General features: G+C 37.9%; 1 protein-coding gene across 5 annotated transcripts in view; it reads right to left on the minus strand.

The window, feature by feature from the left end:
- IQCH (IQ motif containing H) overlaps positions 1-26172 on the minus strand; it is a 213489-nt gene that overhangs the window by 131018 nt on the left and 56299 nt on the right. For 4 of the 5 annotated variants that reach the window (XM_059912956.1, XM_059912955.1, XM_059912953.1 and 1 more), the window contains exon 1: positions 4303-4420. In XM_059912956.1, coding sequence (XP_059768939.1) covers positions 4303-4420 — 118 coding nt within the window. Of the gene's footprint in view, positions 1-4302; positions 4432-11045; positions 11167-26172 lie in introns of those variants that run through there. The other variant, XM_059912952.1, reaches the window with a different exon arrangement.

The raw sequence follows: 26172 nt of genomic DNA on the forward strand, positions 1-26172 counted from the left end.
CTGGTGGTGCAGTGGTTAGGACTCAGCACTTTCATTGCTGTGGCCTGGGTTCAAGCCCTGGTTGGGGAACTAAGATCCCACAAGCTGCGTGGTGTGGCAAAAAACAAACAAAGAAACAACAAAAAAAACCCCCACAATACATTTACCATCTTAACCATTTTTAAGTGTATATTTTTTAACAAATTGAAATTTTGGAACAGAAAACTATGGTCATCTAAATACAAATTCAGTGGATGGCTCAAAAACAGAATGTAGGGGGCAGGGGAATCAGTGAGCTAGAACAGTGGTCCCCAACCTTTTTGGCACCAGGGACCAGTTTTGTGGAAGACAATTTTTCCACAGATGGGGTGGGGGGATGCTTCAGGTGGTAATGCGAGTGATGGGGAGCAGCAGACGGAGCTTTGCTTGCTCACTTGCCCGCCGCTCTCCTCCTGCTGTGCGGCCTGGTTCCTAACTGGCCACGGACCGGAAATGGACTCGTACCGGTCCACGGTCCAGGGGTTGGGGACCCCTGAACTAGAAGACAGAAAAATAGAAATTACCCAGTCTGATCAATGGAGAGAAAATAGACTGGGGGAAAAAGAGTAACAGAGCCTCAAGGACCTGTGGGATTGTAGCAAGAGATCTAACATTTGTATCATTGTAGCCCAGAAGGAGAAACGATAGAGGGCAAAGCTGAAAAAAGTACTCAAAGAAATACTGGGTGAAAACTCCCAAAATTTGGCAAAATATATAAACCTACAGCTTCAAGATGAGCCAAACCCAAACAGGATCAAACCAAAGAAATCCACACTAAGACACAGTCAGACTTCTAAAAACTAAAGACAGAGAAAAATCTTGAAAGCAGGAAGAGAAAAACAACACCTTACCTACATGAGGAAAAAATTCAAAAGACAGTGGATTTCTCATCAGAAACCATGGAGAAGAAAAGAAAGTGGCACAGTTTTTTTAAGTGCTGAAAGAAAAGCACTGTCAACCCAGAATCTTATATCTAGTGAAGATATCCTTTAGGAATAAAGGAGAAATCAAGACATTGTAAGATGAAGAAAAATGAAGATAATTTAGGGTCACTAGTATAATGGCTAAGCAATGGCTAAAGAAAATTCTCTAAATTGAAGGGAAATGATAAAAGAAGGAATCTTGGCAGATCAGAAAAGAAGAACATGGTAAAACAAAAATATGGGTAAAAACAATAGACTTCCTTTTTCCTCTTCAGTTTTCTAAATTATATATGACGTTTGAAACAAAAATTATAACACTGTCTGATGTGGCTCTAAGTGTATGTAGAGGAAATAAGCATGCAACTACCATGAGATCCAGCAATTATGCTCCGGGCATTTATCTTAAAGAAATGAAAACATATGTTCATACAAAAACCTGTACACAAATGTTTATAGCAACTTTATTCATAGTAGCCAAAAACTGGAAACAACACATACATCCTTCAGCTGGTGAATGGTTTAACAACTGTGGTACACTCATACTCTGGATTACTAGTCAGCAGTAAAAAGGTATAAACTACTGATATAAGCAACAACCTGGATAAAATCTCCAGAGAATTATGCTGAGTGAAAAAAAAAATCCCAAAATGTTACACATTGTATGAGTCCATTTATCTAACATATTTGAAATGATAAAATTATAGAAATGGAGAACAGATTAGTGGTTGCCAGGGTTTAAAGGGCTGCGGGGTGAGAGGGGAGCGGCTGTGGCTATAAAAAGACAACATGAGGAATCCTTGTGGTGAAAATGTTCAGTATCTTGGCTGAATCAATATTTCAGTGGTCATATTGTACTATAGTTTGGCAATATATTATTATTGGGAAAAACTGAGTTAAGAGTACGAAGGAGCTCGTTGTATTATTTCTTACAACTGCATGTGAATCTACAGTTATCTCAAAATCAGAAGTTTAGTTAAAAACAAAGTCACCAGTAGGAGAATGAAATACCAAGCCATAGAATAAAAAAATTATTTGTAATATATATAACTGATAAAAAATTAGTACCCAGAATACATACATAATTCCTATAAATAACTAAGAAAAAGAAAGACAACCCATTAAAAAAAAAAAAGAAATGTTAAAGTTCTAAATCACTTTACAAAGGAAGATATTCAAATGACCAATACACATATCAAAACAACTGCTCAACGTTATGGGTGATCAGGGAAACAGAAATTAAAGCCACAAAGAGCTACCACAACAGAGTCTTCAGGATGGCAAAACAAACAAACAAAAGGAAATATCAAGTGTTGACAAAGATATATATGATCTGGAATGCTCATATATTGCTAGTAGGAAAATAAATCAGTATAAACACCTTGGAAAACTGTTTGGCATTATCTACTAAAACTGAGCATATATTTACCCTGTGACTCAGCAATTCCTCTTTTTGATATGTATCCAACAGCGATGCATATATATTTACATTAAAAGACATGTACAAGAATGTTCATAATGGTATTACTCATAATAGCTCTATGGTATAAACCACTGAAATTCCCATCAGCAGTAGAATGGATACAAAATTGGGGTATGTTCATACATACATTCATATATATTTATCCCTGATGCCTCTCTTTCCCTCATTCCTATCCATCAGCCAGTCCTCATGGCTCCACCTCCAAAACATAACCTGAATTTGTTCACTTCTCCTCATATCCATTGATACCATCCTCCTCAAATCCACCGTCATGTCTCACCTGGTTTACCAATATAGCCTTTTAACTAGTCTTCTTGGTTCTACTCATGCTCCCCTATGATTCATTATCTGTAAAGCAGTCAGAATGGTCTTATTAAAATATAAATCAGATCACCTCATCCTCCTGTTTAAACTTTTCAGTGAGTTCTCATTGTAATTAGGATTAAATCCACTCCTCATCATGGTTTGAAAGGCTGCCATACTGGTTCTGCTATAGTCTAAGGCATTTAAAAAGAAAGATCCTAAGATATACTGAGTGGCTTAAACAAATTAAGAGTTTATTTCTCTCTCACACAAGTGTTGAAAGGAAGATAGTCGCAGGTTGTCAGGGCATCTCTGCCAGACTCAACCTGGAGTTCCATCTTTGGCTCCAAAGTGCTTGCTCGTCACATCTGCATCCCAGCTAGCCAGAGATGAAAAATGAGAAGGGGAAGCCATGCCCAGAAGTTTCCCTTTCCACTTCTGCTTACAACCTCATTGTCTAGAACCTGGGCACATGGCACACCTAACTGAAAGGAAGACTAGAAAATGTTGTCTTTGGCCAAGCTGACATGTGCCCACCCATGACTCTATTACTGTGGAAGTAGGGGAGAATGAACATTGAGGACAACTCATAGTCCTGCTCTACCCTACATCATTTCAGTCTTCTCTACCTCTCCAGCCTTATCTCTTCCCTCTCTCTTGGCCCTCTAGCCACACTAGCCTTCTTGCTCATTCCCTCCTTAGTGCCCCAGGCCATTGTGCCTGTGCTGTCCTACATCTGAAATACTGTTCCCTAGATCTTTACATGACTGGCTCCTTCTCATCATCTGGATCTCAACGTCTTCCAAGACACATTCCCTGACCCTTCCCTCCCAAGCAAAGCAATCACTTCCTTTCATCACTCTCTAGTCCATGTTGTTTTATTTTATTTCTAGCACTTATCCCTAGCTTAAATTCTCATTTACTTACCTGCTAGACTCTAAGCACCATGAGAGTAGAAATGTTGTCTGACTTATTCTCTGTCAGCTACCTTGGATAGCTTCTCCCCAGCTACCTTGGATAAAGCAAGCTACCTTCTCCCCAGCTACCTTGGATAAAGCAAGCATTCAACAAATATTTGTTGAACAGAAGGATTAATTTAGCCAAAACCCCTCATTTTATAACTGGTAAAGCTGAGGCCCAGAGAAAGTAAATGGCTTGCGTGAGGTTCCGCAACTAGTTTATAGATTCCCAGGTCAGTGCTTTTCTCCTATTTCATCCAGCCTCCTCTTTGAAGTCTTCTATTATCTCACCTCTCAGCGATCATTCCTCTGAACACCTATAGTACTAGACTTTAACATCCATTTGGTTTTCAGTCTATAATACTTTGTATTGTTATTTGTTTTTATTATATTTGTCTTATTTTCCCAACCAAGCTGCAAATCCCTTGAAAATACCAACTTTCTAACACATAGAGAACACAGGCCCTGAGTAGGTATTTCACAAAGAGACTAAAGTTACTTTATTCAGTAAAGTGAAACTTAGATTCATTACAAGTTTCTTCCTGTCCTATTATTGAAGATAAAAGATTTTGGTAATTTCTGTGTATCCCCAACTAACATACAGGCAAGACTGTCTTACCAGTAGTCAAAATCTTACGTGCTTCATCAAAACTATGCAGAGGAGCTGCTCTGGGTGTAATGGGTGGATTCTGAAAGGTAATTCTTGCTGTTGGTGGAATCAATCCTTGTTCTATCATACTTAAAATACCTAAAAAGGAAGGTTAGAAGAATATGAGTTTAACTTCAAGCATTTCCACAAAGTCTGAACTCTATAAATTTCACAAGTGTAACTTACTCTATTCATTAGTTTATTTGTGAGACTACATTTAGTGCCTTAATCTTTTGCATGAAAAAATAGCCATAGTACTGTTCATTTAAGCCTAATCTAACCCAAGAAAAAATGGCATTTCTAATAATGGTATTATGAAATAAACTTGTACTATGATAATTTCATTTTAAGGTAGAAATATAATTCCAATGCAAACAGAAACTTCTTTATACTTAATGGCATTTTCAATTATTGATAATATTGGTATTCTTTTTAAATTTCAGAGAAATCAGGTACACAGTCAATAACTAAGGAGATCTTTGGTTCTGAAAGAAAGAAAATCTGTGTGCTTGAAATCATGCTCCTGTTGTTACAATGAGTCATATTTTATTTTTTAAAAAGAGTTATTTTTAGACATGTCGCATATTACCAGATGATGTGAATGCCCAAGTAGGTTGTTTTAGTGTTACTGGGCAACATGGTTAGTATTAATGTGACTAATTTACAATTCCTAGAACTCATACTGTGTCAATATGACTGGTGCCAAGGTTTTTTAAGGACAGGAGACATTGTTTTAAAAAAATGAATAAATCAATGAGTAAATGAATAATTGAGCAAAACCTTCTGTGAGGGGCAAAACTCACATTAAGGTGGATCTATGGTATTGAAGCCAGAAACCCAGAAACTCAGGGAGTACTTGACATAGACCTGTGATAGGGCTTCAGCTTCTTGTTGTTCTCAGCTAATAGGAAGAAAAATAAAGAACCCTGGGTCTCAATGAAATCCAAGTAAAAAACTGTGTCCTAAGCTGGACTAGGTTGAAGAGGTTGGCACACATCCTACGAGGGATAAATATTGTTTTCATTTGCTTTATTATTTCTAAGGAGTATATTATGTCACATTCAGGAAATTAAAGTCTAGGGTTATAGGAATTCAGAAGAATGACCGCTGAGGGATGGGAGAGCTGAAGAAGACTTCACTAAGAACAATGATTCCAAAACAATGATGGTAAATGATTCTAAAACAATGATTCCAAAGAGAAGTCTTCAGTTTACTTACTGCAGGATTATCTGGGGCAAGAATTTATTATTAAAAATGGAGATTCCCAGGCCCCATCCCAGACCTGTCCAAATTTCTGAGGCCCCTGGGAATCTGCATTATGGAAGGCTCCAGGAGATATTTATGTGCATTGAAGTTTGAGAATCACTAGAATTGGGGCCAGTAATCTACATTTTAAATAAGCACTCCAGGTCGATCTTTTGCACTGTTAAAACTTAAGAACGGGGCTTCCCTGGTGGCGCAGTGGTTGAGAATCTGCCTGCCAATGCAGGGGACACGGGCTCGAGCCCTGGTCTGGGAAGATCCCACATGCCGCGGAGCAAGTGGGCCCGTGAGCCACAACTACTGAGCCTGCGCGTCTGGAGACTGTTCTCTGCAACAACAGAGGCCGCGATGGTGAGAGGCTCGCGCACCGCGATGAAGAGTGGCCCCTGCTAGCTGCAACTAGAGAAAGCCCTCACACAGAAACGAAGACCCAACACAGCAAAAATAAATAAATAAATAAATTTATAAAGTTCCTACCAAAATTCTTTAAAAAAAAAAAAAAGAAAAAGAAAAAACAATAATCTTTAAAAAAAAAAAAAAAAAAAAAACTTAAGAACTACTGATCCCAAGTACAACTCTTCAAGCCCTTTTCAAAATTAGTACTCCAGGTTTTAATTGTTATAACACCAGAATTTAACTACTTTAAAATATAAAGACTAATTCTTTGTCCTCACAAATATTTTCCACCTATAAATATCATATCCCATGTCCAAGAACTGTGCCTACTTTGCAGATGTGAAAAACAGAGCTGCTTCTAATTCAGTGTATTTTCATTACTAGAATGAGTTTCATTCTCTGAGAATCCCAAAGAATATGAGCATGATTTTAACCCTTGCTTTAGTACTAGTTGAAGCAATTCACTTAATTTTAGACAAACACACGTGTGCATTTACCATTGAAAGGAAAAAGTTATGATTTTGGAATAAGCAAAAGAGATTACTGGTTATCTTTTCATCGAAATGCTGGAAACTGGAGGTTATCTGACCCTATAATCACCTTTGTTTTTGATTAATCTCTTTTACAATTCTGTAGAGATTAAGGTTAGTTTATAGAAAACTGAAAGCAGTGCAAATAATTCTTGTTTATACATATGCAAATAAATTTTGTCACATGGAGGGACAGTACTTTTCCTATCCCCCAAAATTCAGTTCTGCATGCATTTGCAAATTTATTTCCAAATTTTTGATTTGTAAATTTGTCTGCTGTTTGAATTCTTCTTTGAATCAATTGTAACATTTTACTGGTTCCCTCATTTAATTAATGAGTTAAACAGAATCTTTGATGTGTTCATTTTATAGTTGTATAAGAGTCATGGTTTTACTTTAAAAAATATATATCCTTTAACAATTTTGGAGATCCCACCAAGATGAGCAAAAGATTCACCTGAAATTGCCAGAAATGGTACATATGAAAGGGAACCAAGCCAGGCACTTATTTTCTTGGCACCCATAGGTGAATTCAGAGTGACAATAGAACTTTGCTGACTCTTGTTTTTCTAATTTTGATATTACTCCATATTAATGGCTGATAAGTTAGTCCTTGTTGGTGGCTACGACTGAGAATTTGGTGAGTTTTGGGAATGGATCTCACAGAGATCTATTCCCTATCGAGTGAGAGACAGTAGAGAATATGGTTTGTAGACTTCTGTTTGTCTATGTGTGTATTTTGAGCTCAATTCAACTAGGAATTTCATACCCACAAGGAAGGAGACTAACTTTTTGCTATCTGGACCATTACATTTTTGTGTTTCTGTGTTTATTTTTCGTTTGTGGCTGAAATTGTAGGATTGAAGCTGTAAACTCTCTCTGTATCTGTATGTCTATGTATCTGTAATTCAGAAAGGCCTTTATTTCTCATTGTGAATGTAGAATATTTTCCTGTCTCCAGATGGTATTAATAAATTAGATTGTAAAATCTCAAATTAAAGGAGCTGTGTTCTGATTGACTTATAGAGAGAAATGAGCACTTACAGGAATTGAATTTTCCTAAAATTCCCAGAAAATAAAGAAATTGAACTTCTACTACTTTAGATGAGCTCCCTCTCACCTCCCGAATTCAGAAACTCTGACTGAGCCCCCTTACTTTTCATGGCAATATGGGTTATTTGCATAGTTTCAATAAGAATCTTTTCTTCTTTTATTAAGATATAATTGAAAAAACTGCTTATGCAACCAAGAACTTGCCTGGAATTTCATATTTAAGAATGATGTTATTAGTCAGGTATAATAAGTTACATTTAAAGAACTAAGCTTGACTTTATGGAACCAAATGCTTACAAAGCCCTCCCAGAAAAACTGGCCTGATACATGGCTTACAGGATTTCCATCCTTACAGGTGGAAAGGAATGTCATTTCCCAACAGGTCCAAGAACCTTAGGATATTTGGAGCATCTCTAGAGGAGAGGAATGTACCCAAATTTATAGGTTCTGTAGTTGAAATATGGTGGACAGAGTTTCTTGGGCTTGATTTTCTAGCCTCAGTTTAGCAAGTAATAGGGGATTTAAAAACTTCAATCTGAGATTCCTTATGAAAACTTCCAACAGAGTAAACTTAAGATGGCCTATGTGGTGATTAACATTCTTGCTGCATCTATGTAAATTATCAGGCCAAACCTAATGAGACCAGCCTTATTTTGTGAATAATTTTTTTAGATCATTTTGTATCAAAAATGGGGGAAGATTATAGGAAATTTTTTTTTTAATGTTTTAGAATAAGCAAAAGAGATTACTGGATACCTTTTCAATGGAATGCATTCAGGAATTATCTGAACCTAGTCTTTGACTAGGCTATTTTACAACTCTGTAGAGATTAAGGTTAACTTGTGGGGAAAAAACTGATAATAATGCAAATAATTCATATCTATAGACATGAAAAAAAATTCTGTCTGGTGAAGGGACATTCCTTCTTTCCATAGAAATGTCAATTTTCCATCTATTTGCAAATTTATTTCAATATTCCTGATCTACAAAGATACGTTCTTTGGACTCTCCTTTGGACCAGTTGTGACAGCTTACAAATTCTCTCCTTTAACTGATGAATTAAGTAAATAAAATCTTTGACATGTGTTCATTTGTAAGAGAGTCAGGATTTTACCTGTTTTTGAAAATCATCCCTTAACACCTTTGTCTCATTTAATTTTCAAAACTCTCACTTTCCTGTTGACTAGATTAGGAATTAGAAATTCATTCATTGTGTCAGTCATTCAACCAATATTTAAGTGCCTGTTATAATATCCCCACTGAGGAACTATTCTGGAGAGTGGGGATTCAATGGTGAACCAGACAGACCTCATGGAGCCTTTAGTGATGGAGAAGACATTAAATAAATCCACAAATAAATATATAATTACAAATTGTGATCATCTATAAAGGAAAAAGACAGATGCTTGAGGAAATGACTTTTACAGGCAGAGGTAAAAGCACTTGTGAAGGCCTGATGTGAAAAAGTGCTTGGCCTGATAAGGAAGAGAGAGAAGTCCCATGTGACTGGAGCACAGAGAAAGCGGAATGAGATGAGAATGGAAGGGAGGCCACGTCAGGCATGCCTTGTTTACAGAGTTTAGAGTTTATTCTAAGATCAGAGAGCAACTTGCCCACTGTCACACAGAGCCTAAACGGAAAATTTTTATTATGAGACTTATATTCTTAACCATTGTGGAGGGGTTGGGGGAGCTTTCTTCTTTGGATTTAGCAAGATAATTCAAGAAGAAGTAGAGAAGTTTGCCCTGCATTTTCCAAAACTATTCTCTCTTCTGGATGTTGTTCATCTTTCACCACATGCTGGACTTGTGTAGATCTGGGGTGACTTAAATGACAGTTCAGAGCATCAGGACATGTTAAAATCTGGACACTCTATCTACATTTGTGTGGCTTGTGCTTTCCTGGCGCTCATATTACCTTGCACAGTACCAGACATATGGCAAGTACTCAGTAAATATGTGTTGATTAATTGGTTAATTAATTACAAATATTATGGTAGGCCATGTGTTCTCTGGCAGATAATTGAGGGATGAAAATATCATGTTTTTCTGGACCAAGTTGCCATGGCTCTAGATTTACCTTTGTTTTGCAACAGTTTTTTATTGTGTCTACCACTAAAGCAAGTATAGATAGATTGACTGATTGATTGATTCATTCATTCATTATTTTATTCATCTTAATTTGACCCAGGAAGAATGTAAATGTTTCTAAAGCAAGAAGTAGAAACTCTGCTGAAGTTTTCCCAGGGAGTAAATATTATGTAAACCACCTAAAAGCATGTGTCACAAAGATTTCTAAACAGCAATGATTTGTAACTAGGAAAGTAATTGTTACAGTTGCAGGAAGTTTAATCAATTAAGAGACTTATAATGATGCGGGGCTGTCTTGAGTTTTGCTGTACCCCACCACTGACTGGGTCAGCAGACAGAGGATACAGGAGCTACAAGATGGGGGACTTTAAATCTTCAGGTACCAGAAGAACCCTGGGGAACCAACTTTAGATCCAAAATACTCCAGACAACAGTTAGAAAGTGAGATAGAAATAATTAAAGATCATCTCACTTGCTCATATTTGAGATACAAAAGGTGATCCACTTAATTCTTTAGGGGGACTTCCCTGGTGGCGCAGTGGATAAGACTCCACACTCCCAATGCAGGGGGCCTGGGTTCGATCCCTGGTCAGGGAACTAGATCCATGTGCATGCTGCAACGAAGAGTTCACATGCCACAACTAAGGAGCCCTGGAGCCGCAACTAAGGAGCCCACCTGCCATAACTAAGACCTGGTGCAACCAAAAAAAAAAAAAAAAAAGAATTCTTTAACATGTCAGCCAATTAAGTAGCAGGGAGAAGTAAAGAGGGTTACACTTGAGACACTCAGTCCTTAGTCATTTGCTTACTCTTTCATTTGCTTATTCATTCAACCAACAATTTAGTATCTACAAAATGCTAGATATGGTTCTAAGCACTGGGAATACTGAGATAAAAGATGACATGACCTTTTGCTTAAAAAACAAGAAATCCACTGGTTTCACAAACTCTGGTATTTCGACTAAGACATTCATAGTTTAAATGCTAATTGCATTAATTCTGGCTTCATATTTTTGCATAATAGTATATTGAAATAAGTTTTCAAATGCTATCAGAAAAGCATCAGAAACTATCTGCTCAGAAGCTTGAAAAATTATAATAATATCACTTAAACACAATAATAATTTTAATGTGTAATAACATCAACATCTAAATCAATAGTAAATCTGTAGAATCATGGATTTTAGAGGTGGGAAGGGACTCTAGTCCAACCTTCTGATTTACAGAGAAGGAAACTCAGGCCACAGTGAGGACTTGACTTTTCTGAAGTCATCTTGGAGAATTAGTGGCTGAATCCAAATTCAAACTCAGGCCCCCAGTCCCACCTCAGTGCTCTTTCCCTATGTTCCTAAACATATAAAATGGTTATTGAATCACTAACCTTTATTGGCATCCACTTGTAAGACTGGCACAGGGGTGAAATAGGGATTCGTGCGATGAGGAGCTGGCAGAACCGTGAGGTTGGATATGGTGGACCCTTTTATTAACTTCTGAGCCTTCACCTAAATGATCAAAAATTTGTTTTCAGCAGACATTTTTGCCTTCAAAATGAACACAGTTTTCTTCTTGTAAACAATAAATAAGATTATGAATAGTTTCATTAAGTTTTAATAAAGTAGCAGTATCAGCTCCAATTTTATTGCTAATGAGTACCCTGTGCTATTGTCTACTGTAAGGAGTTTGTGTAATTTAAAATAGTTAATTAAATCCAATTAACATGTTGTGATTTCCACTATGCAAAGTCAGAATAGTAGTTAATAAAGGAACTATTAAGATTTTGTTCAGTTTTAATGACTACAATATAAAAGTGCTAAATCTTGACAGGAGGCTTTGAATACAGCAAAGTTTTGTACAGGCAAATTTTCTAGGAAATACATATTAGAGTTTTGAGGATAAAGAAAAACTGGGAGAATGTAAAAAATATATCAGTCAACATTAACAGGTTAAGGATAAACTCTGAGCATACTCTTGCAGATCTTAGAAATGGTTAAAGACATGATGTCTAGATCACTTACAGTAGATATTACTTTTCCTAAAGTCATTACATGCTTTTATTATAGTTATGAAATATGAATTGTTTCTATTAAATGGTTTCTAGATTTCAAAGATTATATGTATTGCAAATAAATCACATTTAATTGTAGAGCCCAAGCACATTATTTTACCTTTATTATAGGAGGTTATGAATTACCTGGGCCCTCTCAGCAAGGAAGATGCAACTGTTTGGTATTTATAGACTGTTTTAAATTTTCCAGTCGTTTCCCAAACATTAATTAATTTGCACAACTTCCAAGGGAACTAGGTAACGGTTTGCTATTTAACTAATAAAGAACCAAGTCAGAAAGCTTAGTAGATTTGTCTCAGGTCACGTAGGGTACTAGATATGCAAAGATTATTCAATTTGAAGATTAATCTGATTCTGCATTAGTGAAACTTGCCATTGGACTCAGTTGTAGTACATCTTATTGTTCATCAAGGTCATGATGACCTCAAGGAAAAAGAAAGGGAAAGTTTCATCAAGACTCTGGGGAGAAAATCACTTTGCAAAATAAATATCTATTGGCTGAGAAATGTCTGTGAACAAAGTTATTTTAGGGCCACACTGCCACGATGCGGTACTTAAGGGCAACTATAAGCAACTACCATCCTATGGACACCAAACCCTTCGGCGATGTTTGGTGAGGACAGTTTAAAATGACTACAAATAGGATTTTTAACAGGAAAGAGCAGACTGTTAATGCAATCGGTTTCCTTCCAGGCGAGTGGGAAGAGGAAAGCTCAGTGCTCTGGGTCTTGCCTTGATGAGAGTGTGTATGCGCATTGTGTGATTGTGGAACTTCTGTCTTGCTGATGCACCTTGGTCTCCTTTCCTCATCCTCCACTCTCCTTTCCCCACCTCACCTCCAGAGAGGAGTAGTTTCCAGGAGCTCCTCCTAACCAGGGAGGCTGAGATAATCACCCAGTGTACTGTGCACCAGACATGGCACAGGCATAGCCGAGGATACTCAGTATCAAAAATGGAAGGGTCTCCAGTTATCTGATTGATCTCAGGGTCAGGGAGGCAAAGGTAAATTGAAGGAAGAAAGATTCCACTTAAATAAAATTGTCAAGTACTGTGAAGGTGTAAAATATAGTTTTGGCAGTTTCAGGGCTTACAGCATCATTTATCTGGATTTTCTGAAAGCCTTTGACAAAGTACACCTGACAACCTGCTCTTGAAAGCTAAAGTAGCAGGATCTGACATCAAACACAATGTAAAGTGTGACACAAAGATGAGGGTGGAAGGCAGATGATGTTCGGATTCTCTCAGGCAGTCAGCACATTCATAACACTGGTTTCTTTAATTCTTTACATTGCATAAATCTCAACAGTGTAAAAGCCAGACCCAAGGTCTAGGGCTGTGCTGAAAAGGCAGTGAGGTGTGTGTGTGTGTGTGTGTGTGTGTGTGTGTGTGTGTAGGGGGCATGGAGGGGTGACATCCCAGCGAGTTTACACTGCTGCATATGCTTGGTTGGAAGAAGGACGGTAACAACCTTCAGCGTTTACTGAGCATTTACTATATAACACTAACTTTAATACAATAAGCATTAAATTTCATGAGCAATGGGAAAATCTAAGAGCTATGAGAGTGCAGAAGAGGTAGTAATTAACTCTGCCTGCTGGTATCGCAGAAGGCTTTGCAATGACTCTCAACCCTAGCTGTATATTAGCATCACTCAGGGAGCTTTTTAAAAATACTGCTGCCTGGGCCCCAACCCTGGGCAATTAAATCAGAATAGCTGTGTTGGGGCCTGGGCCTCGGTATTTTTATAAAGCTCCCTAGGTGATTCTGATGTGCAGCCAAGGTTGAGATGTACTGCAGTCAGTGATACTTAAATTGTGTCTTAAAAGAAGCACTGAATTATATCACATAGAGAAGAGGATGCGATTGTAGGTAGAAAGAATGGTGGCGACGAAGCAAAATAGCATACAAATGCATGAAGATCTCATTGAAGATGAAGGGCTCTGTGTGGCTGGAGTATGTTGTGTGTATCAGGAGGATAAGGTGGGGGATGAGACTGGAAAGGTAGGTTTAGATTAATGCAGATTAAAGAAACCAGCTTTATGAATGTGCTGATTGCCTAACAGAAGTCGAGTATCATCTGCTTCTGGCTTCTTTCTCTTTTTTTAAAAAAATCAATTAATTAATTAATTAATTTTTGGCTGCGTTGGGTCTTCATTGCTGTGCACGGGCTTTCTCTAGTTGTGGCGAGCAGGGGCTACTCTTGGTTGCGGTGCACAGGCTTCTCATTGCGGTGGCTTCTCTTGTTGCAGAGCACGGGCTCTAGGCACGTGGGCTTCAGTAGTTGTGGCTCACAGGCTCAGAGCATAGGCTCAGTAGCTGTGGTGCACGGGCTTATTTGCTCCGCGGCATGTGGGATCTTCCCGGACCGGGGCTCGAACCCATGTCCCCTGCACTGGCAGGCAGATTCTTAACCACTGCACCACCAGGGAAGTCCCCTGGATTCTCTTTTATGTCATGCTTTATATTTTATGCTGAATCATGCTTTTTGGTTTGTATACTACTAATGAAAGAATCATATTCTAAACAGAGCAATATCCCTCATATCTGGTACTTATTACTGTTTCCAAAACTATAATTCAGAACTCTATCACTTTATGCCAAAATCCTCTATAATAGCTTAAAATTTTTTCAATATTTAAAAAATATAGAAAAGCTTAAGGAAGAAAACAGCAATCATATTCCTATCAGCCAGAATTAATCACTGTGAATATCTTGGTATATTTGCTTCCAGTGTTTTCAAATAGAAAAATCATTCTATTTTATTATTCTGGTAATAATGATATATGCTCATTATAAAGATTCCAAATAATGCAGAAAAACACAGAGATGAAAGTTTAAGAAGCCATACCAAATATCATTAGGTGATTCACTATCCCTGACATCTTTGGAGTGATTGATCTATTGTTTTATAAAAGTAGGACTTATATTATATTATTAAACTTAATTTGACATGAATTTAATAGGAAGGGCAAAGGCTGAATTAAATCCAACAAATTGGAACTTCCCTGGCGGTCCAGTGGTTAAGACTTCACCTTCCAATACAGGGGGTGTGGGTCCGATCCCTGGTCGGGAGCTAAGATCCCACATGCCTTGTGGCCAGAAAACCAAAACAGAAGCAATATTGTAACAAATTCAATAAAGACTTTAAAACCATATCAAAAAAATCTTTAAAAAATAAAATAAACTCAACAAATTATTAAGCCTCAAATAAATATTTCTTTACCACAAGACTCCTGTGAATTAAAAAAGATTCCTCTGCATGGGTGGGCAAATTTTTTCTTAAAGGGCCAGAGAGTAAAAATTTTAGGTTGTCTCGGTCTATTTTTATAGCTGGAAAGTAGCATAAACAATATGGAAACAAATGGGTGAAGCTGTGTTCCAATGAAACTTGACTTACAAAAACAGGTGGTTCACCCTCAGGCAGCGATTTGTGGACCCCTGCTCCATTGTTAAATAAAGGCAATTATGAAAAACATTTAGGTTTTTTTTCACCACATGTTTTTATTTTGGATAACATAACCCAGCTTCAAAAGATGCGAACATTAGAACTTTCTTGCTACTCCCATCTGCTCTTCCTCACCTCCCAATTTTGTATTATATTATTTTTACATTGTCCAGATTTATAATATTCACATTCTGTTTTGAAACCATCATTGCTATGATTGTTTAGTATTAGTTCTACATGTGAATGGATCCAGTGCTCATCAACAGTCCTTCTGTCAGGGCTTTTTTATGCTTGAGTTCTTTATTTTGGTGGATTATTAAATTGCCTGGCTTTGGTTATCAAGCAGTTCTTTCCAACAAGTGTTCATGGGTATTTTACTTCCCTGAGCCTTTATACTTGAATTACACCTGGGGCCATCCTTTCTTAAAACTCTGTAGACTACACCATTGTCTTCCAAAATGAATATAATGAAATTGGATGCCAGCCTGATTTTTTACCCCTTGTAGGTGATTTTTCTTTCTGCCTGGATGTCTGAAGCATTCTCTGTCTTTCAAGTTCAAGTGTTTAACTAGGAAATACCTTTATGTTAAATATTCTAAATCAAAATTTCCTGGGATTCAATGTTTTCTTTCCACCTGCAGATTCAGTTCTTTCTTCACTTCCGGAATGTGCTCTTAAATTACAGCATTAGATACATCTTCTCTTTCATTTGCTGAGTTCTCTCTATGAGGGACATCAAGTGTCCTTAAATGTTGGCTCATCTTTATCTTTCATAGTGTGGTTCCTAACTATTCTTTCTCTCCTGGTTCCTTTTAGAATAGAGCACTGAGTTTTAGCTGAGCACATGGCTATCCAGTTAAAGACCACATTTCCCAGTGTCCCCTGTGGCTAAATGGGGACATGAAGCCAATAAGATGTGGCAGAAGTGATACGTGTAACCTCTGTGGCATCTCCTTAGAGCGCTTGCCCTGGACTATTTTTATCCTTCCTACAGACTGAAACATGGGGGTGTAAAGGAGCCAGCTTCAACCATTGAAATGAGAATGTCCTATAACCACAGGAATGAGAAGGTGATGGAGCATCAAGATAGAAGGAACCATATTTTGGATGACCTCCTGGAGGAGATCCTGCCAGACTTGGACTTCTTACCTGTGGACTCTTTTGTGAGTGAGAAGAAACTAATTTATTTAAGGCATTAGATTTTTGGATTTCTTTGTCACAGCAGCTTAGCTGGTAACAAACTAATATGCATATCTGTTAACTTCTAATTAATTTCCTTTATTTTTTCCTCTGCATTTACTGTGCTTACAGTCTTTTCTCCATGTCAATATTTCAGTATTCAGCAGTATCTGTTCTGTTCTTTCTATTTATAGTTTACTTATTAGTTCCATAAAGTATTTTGGTGTTCAATTTATTTCCTTATGTCTGCAACCTCCCTTTTTATCTCATTCTGCTATTTTATCATCTCATGGTTGAGCTCTAGTTTTACTTAATTTATGCTCCTATCAAGCTGTGCTATAATGTGAAGAAATTGTGAGAAAATTCCTTCTGTTCCTTGAGTTATGTTTTTTCCTAGATTAGGCTTGGTCTTTTGCAGCCCATGATTCTTCCGCCCTCCTCAGCTCTTTTTCTTTTCTTAGCTGTGGGTGAAATACTGACATGTATGTAATAGATCATTAGTGACTGTGTCATTTCTTTTCCCCTTGTACATACTTGGGCAGCGATGTACAGACATTCTACTTGCTCTGATATAGTATCTCCTCCCCCATTGTCTGGTATCAATGTGTTTTCTCTCCCAACATCTGAAAACTGGGTATTCTGGATTTTCTCCACCTTTCTGTGACCTGAGGGCTTAGGTGGGGGAAGCCTCTGTTTTAGGACATACGCGGTTTTTGTTAAAATATGTAGACGCTCCTCCCTCTCCTGAGATTTTGATGAACATATTGTATCAGGGTTTGCTCTACCCAGTTGAGGATGAAACCATCCCTCCCTACCCCCACCCCCAGGGCTTTGGAACATTTTGGTGGAATCCTGAAGTAGTCACTTCTTTCAGGAAGAATCAGACACATTATTTACTTTAATTTCACTTGTTTCTTCCAAGTTCCCTTGTCAGAAGAGAAAAAAGATAAGAATGCCTGCTTGATTGTCTTCTCTCCAAATTTTGTAGTATTTCTGAGAATCCCAATATTTTGAGAATTTACCAGCAGTATTTCTAAGGACTGGGGAGGGGTTAGGCTTGGAGCTGTGCTGCACCCTCTACTCTGCTCCAGAATCTCCTGCTTGGTGAATTTAAGAAATTGTGCACAACCTTCACGGCCATATTCAGCAACCCTGTCCCAGCACTCCTCCTCATCTGTTGGATGGGGAAACTAAAAATCAGAAAGGGAAAATGGCTGGAGCACATGTCTAATCTGCCTTTTAGTTCAGAAGCACAATTAAAATGCATGTCACTGTTTCATGGCCCAGTGCTTTTTACTATATTTTCTTGCTTCCTGAGTTCTTGAAACTTTAGAGCAAAACACAGCTCAGGTCATCAGCTTTACTACATCCTCACAGTAAAGCTCTACCACTCCGTGTCCTATCTCACTCCTTTCCAAGTGCCATTTAACTTAGATACAGTAGGAGTCTCACTTTCTCTCAGACTAAGGATTACCAGTATTCTTGGAGCCTGGAGAGGCTTCTGTAGCAGAAAAGCAAGAACCCTGAACTTGGAGCACTGGATTTGAGTCCCAGCTCTGCCTTTTAATTAGCAATGTACGGGCGGGGGTGGGAGGGGGGTAAGTCATTTATCTTCTCTGAGTCTCAGTTCTATCTTCTGTAAAATAGGGATATTCTTATCTACAGGGCAGCTGAATTTTATGTAAAGGATTTGTTCCTGGAGGCATTTCATAATTGTAAACCACATAATTCAAGACAGCTAGACAAAGAATGGCAGATATGGCAAAGACTGCTGGTGGACCTTCAGTGTGCTACTTAGCCAGAAACTACATTTCCCAGGCCCTCTGGTAGCTTCCTGTGTCTTTGTGACAAGTTCTGGCCAGCAGTATAGGAATTGTAGTGATTCGACCAGTTGGAATACAGACAAGATGGTGGGAGTGTAGCAGTCACCTTAGATCACAAGATAGAAAATGGCCTGTTCAGGAGGACAGAGCAGTAAAACGGTAAGTGTGTGGGTACCTGGCATTGTAGAGCTGCCGTGTCAGCCATAAACTGCTCTGCTCAAACTGTGACATGAGAAAACATTAATTATTGTCGCATTTAATCTACTGGGTTTTTTAAATATAAATTTATTTATTTATTTATTTTTGGCTGCGTTGGGTCTTTGTTGCTGTGCGCGGGCTTTCTCTAGTTGCAGCGCGCGGGCTTTCTCTAGTTGCAGCGAGCGGGGGCTACTCTTTGTTGCGGTGCGCGGGCTTCTCATTGCAGTGGCTTCTCTTGTTGTGGAGCACGGGCTCTAGGCATGCGGGCTTCAGTAGTTGTGGCATGCGGGCTCAGTAGTTGTGGAGCACAGGCTTAGTTGCTCCAGGGCATGTGGGATGTTCCCAGACCAGGGCTCAAACCCATGTCCCCTACACTGGCAGGCAGACTCCCAACCACTGCGCCATCAGGGAAGTCCCTAATCTACTGTTATGTGTTACACTTGCTAAACTCATATTCTAAATTACACAGGATATTTTTACTTACTCAAGTGGTGCCTTCCTGTGGAAACTTAAGCTTAAATATATTTTAAATTCACTCAGATTGATCCAGCTTTGAAAGAAAATGAAATTTTATTTTTTTTTAAATTGGGGGGCATTTGAATTATTTCAAACTTTGTGTATAAAGCAAGAATTATTTTACATCATGGTATTTCAAGTTTATGTAATTCAATTTAACATAAAATTCATCATCACTGACCTTCCATAAGGCCATTGTGAGGAATTAATGTGTTAATATATGGAGATACACACCATAAACTTTTTTTCATACCAGAAACTGGGTTTTATTTTTGTTTCACATAAACATTTTATTGTAGTATAACTTTTTTTTAAAGGCACAAATCATAAAGTCATCAACTGATAAATTTTTACAAAGTGGACGCTGTGGGTCACCAGCCTCCAGGACAAGAGGTGCAGCATTACAAGCAGCCCAGGGGCCCCTCTCTTCCTCTCCCAGTCACTACCATAACCCAAAGGTAACCACTATTCTGAATTCTATTATCAGCTATTATTTTTCCGTTTGTGAACTTTACATGAATGGATTATTACAGTATGTATTCTTTTGTATCTGGCTTTTTTCTTTTAAAATTGGTGTGAGGTTTACCCATATTTTTTTTTTTAAAACATCTTTATTGAAGTATAATTGCCTTACAATGGTGTGTTAGCTTCTGCTTTATAACAAAGTGAATCAGTTATACACATACAATATGTTCCCATATCTCTTCCCTCTTGCATCTCCCTCCCTCCCACCCTCCCCATCCCACCCCTCTAGGTGGTCACAAAGCACCGAGCTGATCTCCCTGTGCTATGTGGCTGCTTCCCACTAGCTATCTATTTTACATTTGGTAGTGTATATATGTCCATGACACTCTCTTACCCTGTGACATCTCACCCCACCCCCTCCCCATATCCTCAAGTCCATTCTCTAGTAGGTCTGTGTCTTTATTCCCGTCTTGCCACTAGGTTCTTCATGGCCTTTTTTTTTGTTTTTTCCCCTAGATTCCGTATATATGTGTTAGCATACTGTATTTGTTTTTCTCTTTCTGACTTACTTCACTCTGTATGACAGACTCTAACTCCATCCACCTCAGTACAAATACCTCCATTTCATTTCTTTTTATGGCTGAGTAATATTCCATTGTATATATGTGCCACATCTTCTTTATCCATTCATCTGTTGATGGACATTTAGGTTGCTTCCATGTCCTGGCTATTGTAAATAGAGCTGCAATGAACATTTTGGTACATGACTCTTTTTGAACTATGGTTTTCTCAGGGTATATGCCCAGTAGTGGGATTGCTGGGTCGTATGGTAGTTCTATTTGTAGTTTTTTAAGGAACCTCCATACCGTTCTCCATAGTGGCTATATCAATTTACATTCCCACCAACAGTGCAAGAGTGTTCCCTTTCCTCCACACCCTCTCCAGCATTTATTGTTTCTAGATTTTTTGATGATGGCCATTCTGATCGGTGTGAGATGATATCTCATTGTAGTTTTGATTTGCATTTCTCTAATGATTAATGATGTTGAGCATTCTTTCATGTGTCTGTTGGCAATCTGTATATCTTCTTTGGAGAAATGTCTATTTAGGTCCTCTGCCCATTTTTGGATTGGGTTGTTCGTTTTTTTGTTATTGAGCTGCATGAGCTGCTTGTAGATCTTGGAGATTAATCCTTTGTCAGTTGCTTCATTTGCAAATATTTTCTCCCATTCTGAGGGTTGTCTTTTGGTCTTGTTTATGGTTTCCTTTGCTGTGCAAAAGCTTTTAAGTTTCATTAGGTCCCATTTGTTTATTTGTGTTCTTATTTCCATTTCTCTGGGAGCTGGGTCAAAAAGAATCTTGCTGTGATGTATGTCATATAGTGTTCTGCCTATGTTTTCCTCTAAGAGTTTGATAGTGTCTGGCCTTACACTTAGGTCTTTAATCCATTTTGAGTTTATTTTTGTGCATGGTGTCAGGGAGTGTTCTAATTTCATACTTTTACATGTACCTGTCCAATTTTCCCAGCACCACTTATTGAAGAGGCTGTCTTTTCTCCACTGTATATGCTTGCCTCCTTTATCAAAGATAAGGTGACCATATGTGTGTGGGTTTATCTCTGGGCTTTCTATCCTGTTCCATTGATCTATATTTCTGTTTTTGTGCCAGTACCAAACTGTCTTGATTACTGTAGCTTTGTAATATAGTCTGAAGTCAGGGAGCCTGATTCCCCCAGCTCCATTTTTCGTTCTCAAGATTGCTTTGGCTATTCGGGGTCTTTTGTGTTTCTATACAAATTGTGAAATTTTTTGTTCTAGTTCTGTGAAAAATGCCAGTGGTAGTTTGATAGGGATTGCATTGAATCTGTAGATTGCTTTGGGTAGTAGAGTCACTTTCACAATGTTGATTCTTCCAATCCAGGAACATGGTATATCTCTCCATCTATTTGTATCATCTTTAATTTCTTTCATCAGTGTCTTATAATTTTCTGCATACAGGTCTTTTGTCTCCTTAGGTAGGTTTATTCCTAGATATTTTATTCTTTTTGTTGCAATGGTAAACGGGAGTGTTTTCTTAATTTCACTTTCAGATTTTTCGTCATTAGTGTAAAGAAATGCAAGCGATTTCTGTGCATTAATTTTGTATCCTGCTACTTTACCAAATTCATTGATTAGCTCTAGGAGTTTTCTGGTAGCATCTTTAGGATTCTCTATGTATAGTATCATGTCATCTGCAAATAGTGACAGCTTTACTTCTTCTTTTCCGATTTGGATTCCTCTTATCTCTTTGTCTTCTCTGATTGCTGTGGCTAAAACTTCCAAAACTATGTTGAATAATAGTGGTGAGAGTGGGCAACCTTGTCTTGTTCCTGATCTTAGTGGAAATGGTTTCAGTTTTTCACCATTGAGGACAATGTTGGCTGTGGGTTTGTCATATATGGCCTTTATTATGTTGAGGAAAGTTCCCTCTATGCCTACTTTCTGCAGGGCTTTTATCATAAATGGGTGTTGAATTTTGTCAAAAGCTTTCTCTGCATCTATTGAGATGATCATATGGTTTTTCTCCTTCAATTTGTTAATATGGTGTATCACATTGATTGATTTGCGTATATTGAAGAATCCTTGCATTCCTGGGATAAACCCCACTTGATCATGGTGTATGATCCTTTTAATGTGCTGTTGGATTCTGTTTGCTAGTATTTTGTTGAGGATTTTTGCATCTATGTTCATCAGTGATATTGGCCTGTAGTTTTCTTTCTTTGTGACATCTTTGTCTGGTTTTGGTATCAGGGTGATGGTGGCCTCGTAGAATGAGTTTGGGAGTGTTCCTCCCTCTGCAATATTTTGGAAGAGTTTGAGAAGGGTAGGTGTTAGCTCTTCTCTAAATGTTTGATAGAATTCACCTGTGAAGCCATCTGGTCCTGGGCTTTTGTTTGTTGGAAGGTTTTTAATCACAGTTTCAATTTCAGTGCTTGTGATTGGTCTGTTCATATTTTCTATTTCTTCCTGGTTCAGTCCCGGCAGTTTGTGCATTTCTAAGAATCTGTCCATTTCTTCCAGGTTGTCCATTTTATTGGCATAGAATTGCTTGTAGTAATCTCTCATGATCTTTTGTATTTCTGCAGTGTCAGTGGTTACTTCTCCTTTTTCATTTCTAATTCTCTTGATTTGAGTCTTCTCCCTTTTTCTCTTGATGAGTCTGGCTAATGGTTTATCAATTTTGTTTATCTTCTCAAAGAACCAGCTTTTAGTTTCATTGATTTTTGCTATTGTTTCCTTCATTTCTTTTTCATTTATTTCTGACCTGATCTTTATAATTTCTTTCCTTCTGCTGGCTTTGGGGTTTTTTTGTTCTTCTTTCTCTAATTGCTTTAGGTGCAAGGTTAGGTTGTTTATTCGAGATGTTTCCTGTTTCTTGAGGTAGGCTTGTATTGCTATAAACTTCCCTCTTAGCACTGCTTTTGCTGCGTCCCATAGGTTTTGGGTCGTCGTATCTCCATTGTCATTTGTTTCTAGGTATTTTTTGATTTCCCCTTTGATTTCTTCAGTAATCACTTCGTTATTAAGTAGTGTATTGTGTAGCCTCCATGTGTTTGTATTTTTTACAGATCTTTTCCTGTAATTGATATCTAGTCTCATAGCGTTGTGGTCGGGAAAGATACTTGATACGATTTCAATTTTCTTAAATTTACCAAGGCTTGATTTGTGACCCAAGATATGATCTATCCTGGAGAATGTTCCATGAGCACTTGAGAAAAATGTGTATTCTGTTGTTTTTGGGTGGAATGTCCTATAAATATCAATTAAGTCCATCTTGTTTAATGTATCATTTAAAGCTTGTGTTTCCTTATTTATTTTCATTTTGGATGATCTGTCCATTGGTGACAGTGGGGTGTTAAAGTCCCCTACTATGATTGTGTTGCTGTCGATTTCCCCTTTTATGGCTGTTAGTATTTGCCTTATATATTGAGGTGCTCCTATGTTGTGTGCATAAATATTTACAATTGTTATACCTTCCTCTTGGATCGATCCCTTGATCATTATATAGTGTCCTTCTTTGTCTCTTGTAATGGTCTTTATTTTAAAGTCTATTTTGTCTGATATGAGAATTGCTACTCCAGCTTTCTTTTGATTTCCATTTGCATGGAATATCTTTTTCCATCCCCTCACTTTCAGTCTGTATGTGTCTCTAGGTCTGAAGTGGGTCTCTTGTAGACAGCATATATATGGGTCTTGTTTTTGTATCCATTCAGCCAGCCTGTGTCTTTTGGTGGGAGCATTTAATCCATTTACATTCAAGGTAATTATCGATATGTATGTTCCTATTCCCATTTTCTTAAATGTTTTGGGTTTGTTATTGTAGGTGTTTTCCTTCTCTTGTGTTTCTTGCCTAGAGAAGTTCCTTTAGCATTTGTTGTAAAGCTGGTTTGGTGGTGCTGAACTCTCTCAGCTTTTGCTTGTCTGTAAAGGTTTTAATTTCTCCATCGAATCTGAATGAGATCCTTGCTGGGTAGAGTAATCTTGGTTGTAGGTTTTTCTCCTTCATCACTTTAAGTATATCCTGCCACTCCCTTCTGGCTTGCAGAGTTTCTGCTGAAAGATCAGATGTTAACCTTATGGGGATTCCCTTGTGTGTTATTTGTTGTTTTTCCCTTGCTGCCTTTAATATGTTTTCCTTATATTTAATTTTTGACAGTTTGATTAATATGTGTCTTGGCGTGTTTCTCCTTGGGTTTATCCTGTATGGGACTCTCTGTGCTTCCAGGACTTGATTAACTATTTCCTTTCCCATATTAGGGAAGTTTTCAACTATAATCTCTTCAAATATTTTCTCAGTCCCTTTCTTTTTCTCTTCTTCTTCTGGGACCCCTATAATTCGAATGTTGGTGCATTTAATGTTGTCCCAGAGGTCTCTGAGACTGTCCTCAGTTCTTTTCATTCTTTTTTCTTTATCCTGCTCTGCAGTAGTTATTTCCACCATTTTATCTTCCAGGTCACTTATCCTTTCTTCTGCCTCAGTTATTCTGCTATTGATCCCATCTAGAGTATTTTTAATTTCATTTATTGTGTTTTTCATCATTGCTTGGTTCCTCTTTAGTTCTTCTACATCCTTGTTAAATGTTTCTTGCATTTTGCCTATTCTATTTCCAAGATTTTGGATCATCCTTACTAACATTATTCTGAATTCTTTTTCAGGTAGACTACCTATTTCCTCTTCATTTGTTAAGTCTGGTGTGTTTTGACCCTGCTCCTTCATCTGCTGTGTGTTTTTCTGTCGTCTCATTTTGCTTATCTTACTGTGTTTGGGGTCTCCTTTTCACAGGCTGCAGGTTTGTAGTTCCCGTTGTTTTTGGTATCTGTCCCCAGTGGCTAAGGTTGGTTCAGTGGGTTGTGTAGGCTTCCTGGTGGAGGGAACTAGTGCCTGAGCTCTGGTGGATGAGGCTGGATCTTGTCTTTCTGGTGGGCACGTCCACGTCTGGTGGTGTATTTTGGGGTGTCTGTGGCCTTATTATGATTTTAGGCAGCCTCTCTGCTAATGGATGGGGCTGTGTTCCTGTCTTGCTAGTTGTTTGGCATAGGGTGTCCAGCACTGTAGCTTGCTGGTCGTTGAGTGAAGCTGGGTCTTGATGTTGAGATGGAGATCTCTGAGAGATTTTTGCCATTTGGTATTACGTGGAGCTGGGAGGTCTCTTGTGGACCAGTGTCCTGAAGTTGGCTCTCCCACCTCAGAGGCATGGCCCTGATGCCTGGCTGGAGCACCAAGAGCCTTTCGTCCACACGGCTCAGAGTAAAAGGGAGAAAAAATAGAAAGAAAGAAAGAAAGAAAGAGGCTATAATATAGTGAAGTAAAATAAAGCTATTATAAAGCAAAGCTATACAGACAAAATCTCACCCAGAAGCATATACATATACACTCACAAAAAAAAGGAATAGGGGAAAAATTAATATATCCTGTATTTCTACTGTATCTGTGGGAAGGAAGGTGATCTCCGCGTCTTACTCTTCCGCCATCTTCTCTCCTCTCCCCTACCCATATTTTTATATATAGCAGTATGTTCATACTATGGACTTTTAAATATTGATTTTGAGTTATAAATTATATTTATAGCTATAACCATTAAGACTTGAGCTTCCAACCTTCCACTTTTTTTGCATTGCTTATGATGTTCCTTCTGGAATATTCTCTCTCTTTTTCTCAACTCTGGCTACTAAATTCCTGTCACCTTTTAACAACTGGCTTAAAGGTAACGTCCTCTAGGAAATTACCTCTGATCTCTTCCTCCTCTGAGTTCCTATAGCTTTTCTTTGTACTTTGCTTATTCCATTTACAACCTATATTTTAGGTATTTGTATAGTACCCTGGTGGCATTACATAATCCAGAACTCATTTAATTCTGTCTTATTTTCTCATCTGAAGAAGAAATAGAGCCAGAAAAGTTTTTAAAAATATAACCACTTAAGGCTTATTGGGAAGAAGCAATTAACATAACCATATTAATAGCAAATATTTTTCATTTTGATAAAGATAGTATTATACAATGGCAAGACTAAAAAATGACCTAGTTACAACTGTGATAATGATAGAGTAGCTTATTACAGACTAATCCTCCTGAAGATAACAATTATAAATTCTGAATAAAATATTTTTTAAAAACCCAACTATTTGAAGGTACTGAGATAAATTGAAAACAGGCAGAAGCTAGAAGGGAGTTGATGTTGAAAGAAGGGAACTGTAACAGTTGAGATTTATGTGTGTGTGACTTTGGTCCGAAAGTACTTCTCAGTCCATGAGATGCAAAGTGGCTATAATTTAAGAA

This window comes from Balaenoptera ricei, chromosome 2, assembly GCF_028023285.1.
Source record: "Balaenoptera ricei isolate mBalRic1 chromosome 2, mBalRic1.hap2, whole genome shotgun sequence".
NCBI lineage: Eukaryota > Metazoa > Chordata > Mammalia > Artiodactyla > Balaenopteridae > Balaenoptera > Balaenoptera ricei.